We start from the raw sequence: 13,331 nt of genomic DNA, 5'->3' as shown, positions 1-13,331 counted from the left end.
TCTGTGCACCAGGAGAGGGCGAGGTGAACTCATAGATATCAACAGAACCGCTCAGTATTGCTTCTGTGAGCTGAATTCTCAGGGGGTTCTTATGATAAATCCTTATCATCCATCAACTGCTTCAGCTGCTATTGTTCTCATGAGGGAACCATACTGCGACAGACTTGTATATGCAACAAAGACTTTTCTCTGCACGAATAAAATGAACACAATGACTGACACCTATATTTTCAGTAAAAGGAAAGATCATTTTCAGACATTTTCTTATACATTTTCTTTTGTTTTCTCACAAATTCCCTTCCAGACTACTGTATGTGCTGTGGGAGAAACTTAGCGTGTGTGTGTGTTGCAGGCCCCACCTGGTAGCGGAAACAGATCCGCTGTCCAAGTCTGTTCCAACTGTTTCTGGAGTGAAAATCTAGCATTTGGACAATGCACAGGTATTCTGGGCACAACCAGCATAGCCCGCTGACAGATGGCCAGTGTCTTTACCTACATCTTTGGCAGAATTTTTATTTTTTTTATACAGTATGTAACAACACAAACATATAAATATTCCTAAACCCTAGTGTGAAAAAAAAAACAGCTTAAATCAGTCTAAACTGGGTTACTGATTTTTTTTGCTGCTGTTATATATATATATATATATATATATATATATATATATATATATATATATATATATATATATACTACGGGTCAAAAGTTTAGAGTCACTTACTCATTCTTTATTATTATTATTTTTCACATTTTAGAATAATAGTAAAGTCATCAAAACTGTGAAATAACATAAATGGAATTATGGGAATTATGTTGTAACTAAACAAAATCCAAGATAAATCAAAACTGTGTTATATTTTAGCATCTTCAAAGTAGTCACCCTTTGCATAGACTTTGCAGACATGTACTCTTGACATTTTCTCAACCAAATTCTTGAGGTATCACCCTGGGATGCTTTTTAAACAGTATTGAAGGAGTTCCTATCTAAATGCTGGGCACTTATTGGCTGCTTTTCTTTATTATTTGGTCCAAGTCATCCATTTCAAAAACAATTTTTTTTATTTTATTTGTTTTATAAAAGTTTAGTTTTGTAATTAAATAAATTAATATGTTAGCACAATTATATTTTTGTCTACAACTTTTGAACGGCAGTGCTACCGTTCAAAAGTTTAGGGTCACTTACTCATTCTTTATTTATTTATTTATTAATTTTTTTCACATTTTAGAATAACAGTAAAGTCATCACAACTATGGAATAATAGAAATGGAACTATAGGAATTGTGTTGTGAAACCGGAAGTGAATGCTGGCGTGTCTGTCTGCCGCTACTCTCCGGTGTATTGTTGTGCATGTTTTGTTTTGTTTTATTCGACTGTTGCTGCTACTTTGCTTTAATTCAGTTTGGATCTCATTGAACTGTGATTGCCCTGGGATTTTTTATGAATGCCATGGTGCTGGTTTATGCGCTACTCACCTTTGGAATGAACTCGCTCTACAGCTAAGTATCTGCTGGTTCAGTTTATGTGGCTGATGCGTTGATTCGATATGGGACCACCTTCAGATCTGTGGACTCTACTGTGTGATATTTTGTACTGGAGGAAAATACTTTTTCCGTTGGCCTTGGATTATTTTATGTTTTTCTTTAATTGACATCTGTCCGGCTACAACTTCACTACAAACTGGCTCGTGAGCCCTCGCTGCTTACAGAGCTGGCTTCACGGTGTCTTAACCAGGTAGATGGATTGGTTCTGGCTTCTCCTTTTTTTTTTTATTGCAGTTTTAGTGGACTGGCCTTTCATAGGGCAAAACTCACACTACCCGTCTGCTCTGCTGTGCATCGGCACAAATAAAAAATAAAATAAATAAATAAAATCACTTTTATTGTCACACAACCATATGCACAAGTGCAATAGTGGGTAAAAGTCTTGGGTGCAGTTCCAAGCAACATAGTAGTCGTGACAGTGATGAGACATATACCAATTTACAATAAACATCAGATTTACACAACACAATTTAAAATCTAATATACACATATTTACACAACACAATAATAATATACAATGAACAGTATACAATACACACAATATAGAATACACATACACATAACATAGAAAACACATACAATAAAAATAGTATATAAAGTATATATAAAATATACAGTAGAATGTATTGTACTGTATTGGCATTCAGGCTGTCGATTGATAGTCAGTTGCCAGTGTGTTGTTTAGAGAGAATATAATTTATGACAGTCCGGTGTGAGATAATAAGATTAATAAAGTGCAGTGCTGATGTGTATTGATCGTGAGAGATCAAGAGTTCAAAAGTCTGATTGCTTGGGGGAAGAAGCTGTCATGGAGTCGGCTGGTGCGGGTCCTGATGCTGCGATACCGCCTGCCTGATGTTAGCAGTGAGAGCAGCCCATGGCTCTGTAGCATCTGGACCAATCAGATACACAATTATTCATTATTTAATGAATAATCCAACAGACATCTCAAGACCGTAACAAGCAAAGGTACAAATAGGCCCAAGCAGACTCCGAGATGTCTGCTTTCCCACTGATCATTATCGGCCTTTGCTGACACTGGTCCAGCAACTAGTGGACCTCAGAGACATTCCAGGTGGGGGAAGGTAGCCACATGCAAAAGCAAAGGAATGTGGGGAAAGTTACTCACTCCATTCCCCCATAGGAAAGACACGTAAAGCCCATAAAAAAATTAATTCCTATCAAATTAATCCTTGTGTGACTCTCTGCACATTGGTGTATCTCGCCTTATAGCATGCATTGTATGCTTGTTATATTAATCAGAGCATAAAGGGGCACAAACTGCCAGCTTACTCCAATCATGCAAAAATTGAAAATTGCACCTTTCTCATTGGTCAAGCTAAACTCGAGAGGAGTGACCTCCCTCAGGAGTTAAAGGGCACTATTGGAGTGACCTCCCTCTCTCTTTTTCTCTTCTCTCTCTCTCCCTTCTCCTGGTTGCTGTTCGCGTGGGACCGGAAACACCCGGTCTGACAGTGAGGTCGCAGGCCGGCAGGCCTCAAACACACCAAGCCATGTGTAACTTCCTCGACCATAACGGAGTCAAACTAACACCGCAAGTTCATCATTTCTTCATTCAACGTGGAAGAAATTGATTCAACTTCAACACCATCGACTCAAGGAACCATCAAGACTTTCTCCTGAGACTGCATCCGGGCTCTCTCTCAACTGCCAAGGCATTGCAAGTATCGTACAATTAACTAACTAAACAGAGGTTTAGTATAAGCTGTGAACCCCTTTGTTAACAAAGGTGCTTTGAAGTAAGAAACTGATGGTTCTTTCAGATGGTTAAATGACTCTTTTCATAGCTTCATTCCCCTGTTCTGTTCTGGTTTCATTCACTTTCACTTTTCCATTTCCCATGTATGCGTGATTTGTGTGTATGTGTTTGTTTAGATTAGTTATGTGTTCGTGATTTAGTTAAATAAAGCTTTTGTGTACATTCTTGCGAGTTGATTCTGGTCTGCTTGTAAATCAATGTCAATTTAACAATTTGATCACAGCTACATGCTAAGAAAGAGTTATTTTTCTGTGGCCACGAAAAATATCCTTTCTGAGAGTTGATAGATGATCAATACTGAGTGTTCGCTGGACGAACAGATTAATTGATTGTAATGTTAATTCAGCTACATCAAGTTAATTCTATTAACTGATCCAAATATTTATAATTAATTATAACGAGTTATGATAAATTATTCATATTTCCCTTTTAAAGATAATTTGACGGTGGTATATTTTGATAAACAATCTCATCCCTGTTTTAAAAAGATTTAGCTTCAAAGCTGTACCTAAATATGTGTAATATTATTTTCAATAAGCCATGAGAATAATATTACTCCAATAAGAGATTTAATCATAATTCCCTTATTAAAGCTAATTCCTTACAATAGAAATTGTGAGCGGATACAACGAGATGTTGTATTACGATTTTAATGGTGGAGAATTTTATTCAGACAAATAATCTAGTTATTTCTCATTTATCTAATTTATAATGGTTGTCGAACGTGACTAATTCCATTATAAATTTCCTTACATAATAATGTAGAATAAGGACAGTTTAATTTAATTCCTAGCTCACACATACTATTTCCCTACATATAATGGTGGAGGTAAGTGGGCACTTTAACCCATCCCGTGTACATTTATACTACCAAATTCGCTACAGCTCGGGTGGCTGGAGTCTCTGATGATCCCCCGAGCTTTTTTCACACACCGCCTGATATATATATCCTGGAGGGAGGGAAGCTCACCTGCGATGATGTGTCTAGCAGTTAGTTCGCACCACCCTTTGCAGGACTTTGCGGTTGTGGGCGGTGCTATTGCCGTACCAGGCAGTGATGCAGCCAGTCAGGATGCTCTCTACAGTGCAGGTGTCGAACCGTGTGAGGATGTGGTGGTTCATTCCAAACTTCCTCAGCCATCTCAGGAAGAAGAGGTGCTGAAGAGCCTTCTTCACAATGGCCTCAGTGTGGACGGACCATGTGAGATCCTCTGTGATGTGGACACCGAGGAACTTGAAGCTGCTGATTCTCTCCACCGGTGCTCCATTGATGGTGATGGGGCTCTGTTCTCTGTCTTTTCTCCTGAAGTCCTCCACAAGCACCTTGGTCTTGCTGACATTGAGGGAGAGGTTGTGCTCCTGACACCAGCGTGTCAGAGTGTGCACCTCCTCTCTGTAGGCTGTTTCATCATTGTCAGTGATCAGACCTACCACCGTCGTATCATCAGCAAACTTAATGATGGCATTGGAGCTGTGTGTTGCCACACAGTCATGTGTGTACAAGGAATACAAGAGTGGGCTGAGAACACAGCCCTGCAGGGCTCCAGTGTTGAGGGTCAGTGATGAGGAGATGTTGCTGCAGAAGGAGAATGGAAGAGTGGTCTGATTTGCCAAATGGTGGGCGGGGGAGGGATTTGTAGCCATACCGGAAGGGAGAGTAGCAATGGTCCAAAACCCGGTCCCCTCGTGTGTTGAAACTGATATGTTGGTGGTATTTTGGTGCGATTGATTTGAGATTGGCTTTGTTAAAGTCCCCGGTCACAATGAACGCGGCCTCAGGGTGCGCGGTTTCCTGCTCACTTATACTCCCATACAGTTCCTTGAGTGCCCGGTCTGTGTCGGCTTGTGGCGGGATGTACACAGCTGTGATAATGACCACTGTGAATTCCCTCGGTAGCCAGAATGGTCAACACAGAAGCATGAGAAATTCCAGATCTAGACTTGATAGAATGTACGTTCCTCTGATCACACCACGATTTGTTGATCATAAAACATACACCACCACCTCTGCTTTTACCTGAGAGGTCTTTCGCTCTGTTCGCTCGGTGCAAGGAGAACCCCGCGGGTTCGATGGCTGAAACTGGAATCTCAGCAGACATCCAAGTTTCTGTAAGGCAGATAATTCAGCAGTCCCTCGTCTCTCGTTGGAAAGAGATCCGCGCTCTCAGCTCGCAGAGCTTGTTGTCCAGAGACTGAACATTTGCCAGTAGAATACTGGGTAGCGGGGGTCGATTTGTGCGATGTCTTACTCTGATGAGAACGCCAGCTCTATTTCCCCTTTTCCTTCTACGTTTCTGCAGCCGGGCAGCCCAGACAAAGGGCTCCGCTGGCGTGTTTGTAAACAGCGGTTCGGCACTGAGGAATTGGAAGTCCGGTTTTTGGTGTGCAATTGCAGAACCAATGTCCAGAAGTGTTTGTCTATCTCATACAATAAGGCAGACAACATCCAAGACAAAAAACATAAGAACTGTAAACAAAACAAACAAAAAATAGGATGTATTTTTACACTACTTTGGATCTGTTGCGTCTAAACTCATTCTCTCGTCTGCCTGCGGAAACCTACAAAGTCTGTGCTACTCTGGGGATTGCACACCGCCCTCGTTATATTCATCGGGAGTCTCAGCGCATTTATGAGAAGTCTTATACCTGCCATGCCTCCAATAGTTATATTCCGTCATTATGGTCAATTACCCGTCGTCTCACCAATAGACCGGTTGCTGCGAGCGGTGGTATCAACTTTGATCATATTCACTTACTGGAATACTCTCCTGTGAAAACTGTGTCAGCCACAATTGCACCTTCAACTACAGCCTCCTCTCCTGTTAAAATGACATTAATTAATGCCAGGTCTCTCTCTAACAAATCCTTTATTTTGAATGACTTTTTTAGTTCTAAGGATTTTGACTTTTTATTCTTGACAGAGACCTGGCTAAACAATGGTGATGTCATCCCTCTGGGTGAACTAACTCCTGCTAACTGTACCTATTATAACTCTCCAAGGTCTGTTGGCCATGATGGTCTAGCTACTGTGTTCAGGAATCAGTATCACTGCAGACTTTTGCCGGTTAATGGATTTTCAAGTTTTGAAGTGCAGCTCATGAAAATCAATCTAATATGTCCTGTTATCTGTGCTCTAGTGTATAGACCTCCTAAATATAATAAGAATTTTATTTTTGAATTCTCAGAAATCTTATCATCCCTGGTACCTCATTTTGACAAGCTGTTAATTCTGGGAGATTTTAATATTCACGTATGCTGCCAAACACAACATCTAGTCAAGGATTTTTTATGTATGGTGGATTCCATTAATCTCACACAGTTAGTTTCAGGCCTTACACATGTAAAGGGTCATACTCCTGATTTGGTATTAACCTCTGGTCATCATGTGACCAATCTTGAGGTAGTAGATTCTAGAATCTCTGACCATAGTTTTTTTTATTTGAGTCTGTGCAGCCACATTCTGTATCTCCACCCCCAGTGCACCGGCACCTCACTCGTGCTATTCATTCTTCCACAGTTACGCAGTTTACAGAGGTGTATGCTTCTGCTTATCTGTCTCATATCACAGATGTTATTACTTGTACTTCAGACACCTCACAGTTGGTTGATGTCTTTAATACAACTTGCACTGCCATTTTAGACCAGGTTGCTCCTTTAAAGTTGCTGAGATGTAAAAATAGGTCAGGCATCCAGCCTTGGCTTAATGAGCATACTCGCTCTATTAGGCAGGAATGTAGGAAGGCAGAGCATAAATGGAAGAAGGATTAACTTAAGGTTTCATTTGAAATGTTTTGTGATTCCTTAAAACAATATCAAGTCTCTGTCAAGACTGCAAAATCTAATTACTTCTCTGAAATAATTGCTAAAAATGCCCATAGTCCTAAAAACATTTTTAATACAATTGATTCCGTTCTGAACCCTTCCCCTCTGGGCTATCCAGATGCAACCCCTGAGACGTGTGAAAATTTTCTTGAATTTTTTTATTGACAAAATTCAGGACATTAGAACACATGTCTTGGGCCCAGTTGTGATTCACTCTGAACCCACGCTGTCTCCCAGTTCTTTCAGTCACTTTGACCCTGTCTCATTTGCTCAACTGTCGGTAAAATTTCGTTAATGAAACCTGCTAATTCTCCCATTGATGTCATACCATCACGGTTGCTTAAAGATGTTTTTAATTCTGTTGCTCCCATTATGCTGGCCATAATCAACAGTTCTCTGAGAAATGGAGTGGTTCCTGCCAGCTTTAAACATGCTGTGGTTCAGCCCCTTCTGAAAACACCTCATCTTAACCCTACAGATTTTAAGAATTATAGGCCTATTTCAAAATTGGCTTTTCTATCCAAAATCTTGGAAAAGGTGGTTTATTTGCAGCTCTATTCTTATCTGACTGCCTTCAACATATTTGACAAATTTCAATTAGGCTTTAGGTCACTGCATAGTACTGAGACTGCACTGTTAAAGTTGACCAGTGATATTTTAGTTTCCCTGGATTCTGGCAATGGGGCCATTTTAATCTTTTTAGACCTCAGTACAGCATTTGACACGATCGATCACTCCATTCTTTTAAATCGTCTTGAGAGGGTGGTTGGCATCCAGCGAGTTGCATTAAACTGGTTTTCCTCATTTTTCCTCATATTGATAATTACTTCTCATCCTCAACATTGATCACATGTGGCGTCCCACAAGGCTCCATGTTGGGTCCTCTGCTTTTTTCTTTGTATATGCTTCCACTAGGCTCTATCTTTCAGAAGTATAGTGTCGTTTATCATTGTTATGCTGATGACACACAATTTTACCTTCCTGTCAGGTCTAACGATTGTTGTTCCATCAGTAATCTCATATCTTGTCTTGAGGAAGTTAAATTATGGATATCTGAAAACTTCCTCATGCTTAATGAGGATAAACCTGAGGTCATTGCATTTGGCTCTTTGTTATGTATCGCTGACATTGAAAATCAGTTAGGTACTTTGTCTTTAACCTGGCACAATAGAGTTAAGAACTTGGGTGTCATCTTTGATTCTGACTTATTATTTGATAAGCAGATAAATGCTGTTGTTAAAGGAAGCTTTTTTCATCTAAGGTCCATTGCTAAATTAAAACAGTTTCTCAAGGACTTGGAAATAGTGATTCATGCTCTTATTACATCCTGGCTGGATTACTGCAACGCCTTATATGTGGGTTTGTCTCAGTCTTCTTTTTCACGTCTGCAAGTAGTCCAAAATGCAGCAGCTAGACTTCTAACGGGTACTAAGAAAAGAGAGCATATCACCCCTGTTCTCGCTTCCCTACATTGGCTTCCTGTTAGTTACAGAGTTAAATTTAAGGTTCTGCTGTATGTTTATAAGGCCTTGCATAGTCTAGACCCTCAGTACATTGCTGATCTACTTCAACCACATTCTGTACCTAGGTCTCTTCGATCATCAAATCAGTTACTCCTCTCTGTTCCTCATTCCCGTTTGAAAACCAAAGGTGATTGGGCGTTTGCAGCCCCCAGGTTGTGGAATGCACTTCCATTCGTTGTTAGGTCTTCTTCCTCATTGGCCATATTTAAATCTAGTTTGAAGACACATTTTTTCTCTATAGCCTATGATGTTGTTTGAGAATTATAGGGGTTTTTATTTGTATGTTTTACAATGTTTTATTTGTTTGTTCTTTTAACACTTTGACAATTCTATTTAATTCTGATATTAATACAGTAATACAATGTTCCTCAGAGTAAGGCAATTACATTTTTTTTTATTGTACAGCACTTTGGTTACAACATTTGTTGTTTTTAAATGTGCTTTATAAATAAACTTGAACTTGAACTTGAACTAAAAAATCCAAAATAAATCAAAACTGTGTTATATTTTAGCATCTTCAAAGTGGCGACACTTGGCCTAGATTTTGCAGAAATGTACTCTTGGCATTTTCTCAACCAACTTCTTGAGGTATCACCCTGGGATGCTTTTTAAACAGTATTGAAGAAGTTCCCATCTATATGCTGGGCACTTAGTGGCTTCTTTTCTTAATCATTCGGTCCAAGTCATCCATTTCAAAAACTTTTTTATTTTTTTTAAATAAAATTTTAGTTTTGTAATGAAATAAATTAATATGTTGGCACAATTATATTTTTGTCTACAAAACTAATTTCAAACATTTAAGCATACGCCTTCAGATCAAAAGATTTTTAAGATCATGAGAAACATTTCATGCAAGTGATCCCAAACTTTTGAAAGGTAGTGTACACACACACACACACACACACACACACACACTATATATATATATATATATATATATATATATATATATATATATATATATATATATATATATACACGATTTTTGGGTATTTAGGTAACCTAGAAATGTGCTTAAAATATGGTAACATCTAAAATAATTTTATTCAAAAATATTTACTGTAATATGAATGAATTTGGTAACGCCAAAAAAAGTAATTTTTAAGGGTTTCATCAGGAAGAAATAGATAATAGTTACAACTTTTTACAATGCAACTACACCAGATCTAAAAACATTAAACCAGACACGATTTAAGCCAAAGTACTGTAGTTTCATGAGAAAATCATGTTTAGGTTTAGTGTTTGGTTAAGGGGGGTAGACTTGTGTTGGGTAGGTTTGGAGCTAAACTTAGGAAAAATCTGATTTATAAGTGCCCTTATATACGTACACTCACTGACAACTTTATTAGGAACACCTGTACACCTTCTTATTCATGCGATTATCTAATCAGCCAATTGTGTGGCAGCAGCGCAATGTATAAAATCATGCAGATACGGTTCAGGAGCTTCAGTTAATGTTCATATCAACCATCAGAATGGGGAAAAAATTTGATGTCTGTGATTTCGACCATGGCTTGATTTTTGGTTCCAGACAGTCTGGTTTGAATATTTCTGTAACTGCTGATCTCCTGGGATTTTCACACACAACAGTCTCTAGAGTTTACTCAGAATGGTGCCAAAAACAAAAAAACATCCAGTGAGCAGCAGTTCTGCAGATGGAAACGCCTTGTTGATGAGAGAGGTCAACGGAGAATGGCCAGACTGGTTTGAGCTGAAAGAAAAGCTACGGTAACTCAGATAACCCAGTTGTAGTGAGCAGAATAGCATCTCAGAATGCACAACACGTCGAACCTTGAAGTGGATGGGTTACAACAGCAGTAGACCACATCAGGCTCCACTTCTGTCAGCCAAGAACAGAAAGCTGAGGCTGCAGTGGGCACAGCCTCACCAAAACTGGACAATTAAAGACTGGAAAAACATAGCCTGATCTGACAAATCTCGATTTCTGCTGAGGTACACAGATGGTAGGCCCACTGCAGCCTCAGCTTTCTGTTCTTGACTGAAAAAAGTGGAACCGACATGGTCTTCTGCTGTTGTAGCCCATCCGCCTCAAGGTTCGACGTGTTGTGCATTCTGAAATGCTATTTTGCTGACTATTATTGTACAGATTGGTTATCTGAGTTACCGTAGCCTTTCTTTCAGCTCAAACCAGTCTAGTTATTCTCCGTTGAGCTCTCTCATCAACAAGGTGTTTCTGTCTGCAGAACTGCCACTCACTGGATGTTTTTTGTTTTTAGCACCATTCAGAGTAAACTCTAGAGACTGTTGTGTGTGAAAATCCCAGGAGATCAGCAGTTACAGGAATACTCAAACCAGCCTGTCTGGCACCAACAATCATGCAGCGGTCAAAATCACCAAGATCACATTTTTTCCCCATTCTGATGGTTGTTTGTGAACATTAACTGAAAGTCCCGACCCGTATCTTTGAGGATTTTATGCATTACACTGCTGCCACAATACTGGCTGATTAGTTAATCACACGAATAAGAAGGTGTACAGGTGTACCTAATAAAGTGGTTGGTGAGTGTATATACTGTATACTGTATATAATAACCTATTGTTTTTTATTTCTCACAAAAAGCACCACAATATTACAATGCTTTTTAGGTTCATTGTTATGCCACATCTCTGACATGTGTCATATAGTAAAACCATGTTTTTTTTTTTAAGTACCTTGGAATACTATGACAATATCATGAAATATTAATATAACAATCATTCAGTACCATGGTATTAATGGCAAAGTGCTTTATATATATATATATATATATTTTTAGGGCTCTAATGTTTGTCTTAAATCACAACTCTTCTCTTTCTCTCTCTCTCATCTCTGCTCCCTCACTTTATCATTTAATCTTTGCTGCTTTTACTTTGACATCATCATCCTCTTTATAGAACAGACTCTTCTTATATTACTTTCTCTTCATTTCTTTTCATATTAATATGTTATTTTACTATATTCTGGCATTAATATTTACCATACACCAATCATGTGGCAGAACCATATAGTACAACCAAAAAATGGTAATACCATGGTACTTTTTTGAAAGTGATTAGTCTAATAGCTTATTAGTTTTAACAAAAACAAACTTGCTTTGGCTGAATAACTCCTTCAGTTTATGACAGTATTATATAAAAGATGTATTGAATTTCTTTCTACACTGAAAGTGATGCAAAAGCTCCCAATATAATTAATAAAGATGTCGGAAATGCTGTACCAATCGAGTATTATTCTTTTGATGAAATTACAATACAATACACTGAGTGGACTTTTTATCTGACCTGTTACAAGAATGTTAGCTAAGGGAACATTCATACAGTAATACAATGTTCCCTTCAGAGTACCCACTTCAAGGGCTCAGAGTGAGTAAGGCATAGGGTGTATTACTTGAGATTGGAATTCGCCCTGATGTGCTGTAATGCGTGCTGTTAAAGGCACCTCTGCCTAATTTTCTTTGATGGTTCCGTGATTTACAAATAAATCACATAATGACACATAATTACTGTTATTGTGAGATTATTAAGAGATTTTAACTTAGTTTTATCGTATTATTCCATTGACATAGCTGCCCCCTTCTGTGCATGCCACAGTTCCATTCAAATGAAACTCTTTAGCCAAGTACATTTAAGAACATTTATTTTCGCATTCATTATAGAGTACATCTTAAGTGCAAATAATTAAGAGTCAATGGCTAAGAGAATGAACAATACTTAACATTGTACAAAGATTGACAGATTCTAGCTGGCAATCACTCACTTCAGCTTCCTTCTCCTCTCTCTCTTTTGTTTTGTATCATTTTCAAAAAGAAGATCAATGACAGCACTCAAAAACATCTCTGTAGCTGCTTTAATGAGTCCTACAAGAAAAGAAACCAAATGCTATGAGTGAGCTGACCATACCTAATCAGAGCAATGCTAAATAGTTGCGTTTGTGCCCAGTGTTACAAATACCAGAAAACACCGCAAATCCAAGCATCTAGCTGACAATGACGATTATGTTAATCATGTTTACAGGAATAGTGATGAAAACGAAAAAGCCCCACCCAACGCCTAGGAAACAAAAAGCTTTTTTTTTTCCAAGAAGAGAGTGTCACAGGAGAGCAATAAAGCTGGAGAGATCCTTCACATACTACAGAGAAAAAACATTTTCAGCACAGCTGAGAAAGCACAGAAAATAAGAGAAAAAGAGAATTCATCAGCACTTAAGACTCTTGAATTCATGCACTTTATGAGCAACACAACATAAAAATTACATCTAGTCTTTAACCATTTTTGAATAACATGTTTCAACATTACTTCTACAATTCATCAATTAGTTGTACTTCTCACTAGAGCCTGATTTGAGACATAGCACGCTTTGCTTTATTTTTTTATATGGTTACAAGGCGAGGATGGGACTTCTCCTGCACAGCTTGGCCGTTGCTCAAGACGTCACAATGTATACAGAGCAGAACAATTTTTTCAGTGATGTTTATGTGTTAGTGTCTGAGTGTGTGTACGAAGAGGAACCCTTGACCATCTTTCAGCTCTCTTTGTAGTAGGGTTGTCAGGGGCTCACTACCTCTTCCAGGGGCAGTGTTGACCCTACTCAGCCTTTCGTTTAGCCCCAGGAATCTTCTCCTGGATCCTGTACATTCAAACGCAAGCACAATTAAATTTCCAAA

At 38.6% G+C, this 13,331-nt stretch overlaps 1 protein-coding gene across 2 annotated transcripts in view; it reads right to left on the bottom strand.

Moving 5' to 3' along the window:
- Positions 1 to 12,287: 12,287 nt before the first annotated feature.
- Positions 12,288 to 13,331, bottom strand: part of LOC127409786 (reticulon-1-A-like) — a 53,404-nt gene continuing 52,360 nt past the window's right edge. For both annotated transcript variants that reach the window (XM_051644605.1, XM_051644606.1), the window contains one exon: positions 12,288 to 13,294. In XM_051644605.1, coding sequence (XP_051500565.1) covers positions 13,252 to 13,294 — 43 coding nt within the window. In that variant the 3' untranslated portion in view covers positions 12,288 to 13,251. The remainder of the gene's footprint in view (positions 13,295 to 13,331) is intronic.

Source organism: Myxocyprinus asiaticus, chromosome 19 (genome assembly GCF_019703515.2).
Source record: "Myxocyprinus asiaticus isolate MX2 ecotype Aquarium Trade chromosome 19, UBuf_Myxa_2, whole genome shotgun sequence".
Classification (NCBI taxonomy): domain Eukaryota; kingdom Metazoa; phylum Chordata; class Actinopteri; order Cypriniformes; family Catostomidae; genus Myxocyprinus; species Myxocyprinus asiaticus.
Note: the sequence above shows the minus strand (reverse complement) of the source record. Positions and strands in the feature narration are given on the sequence as shown.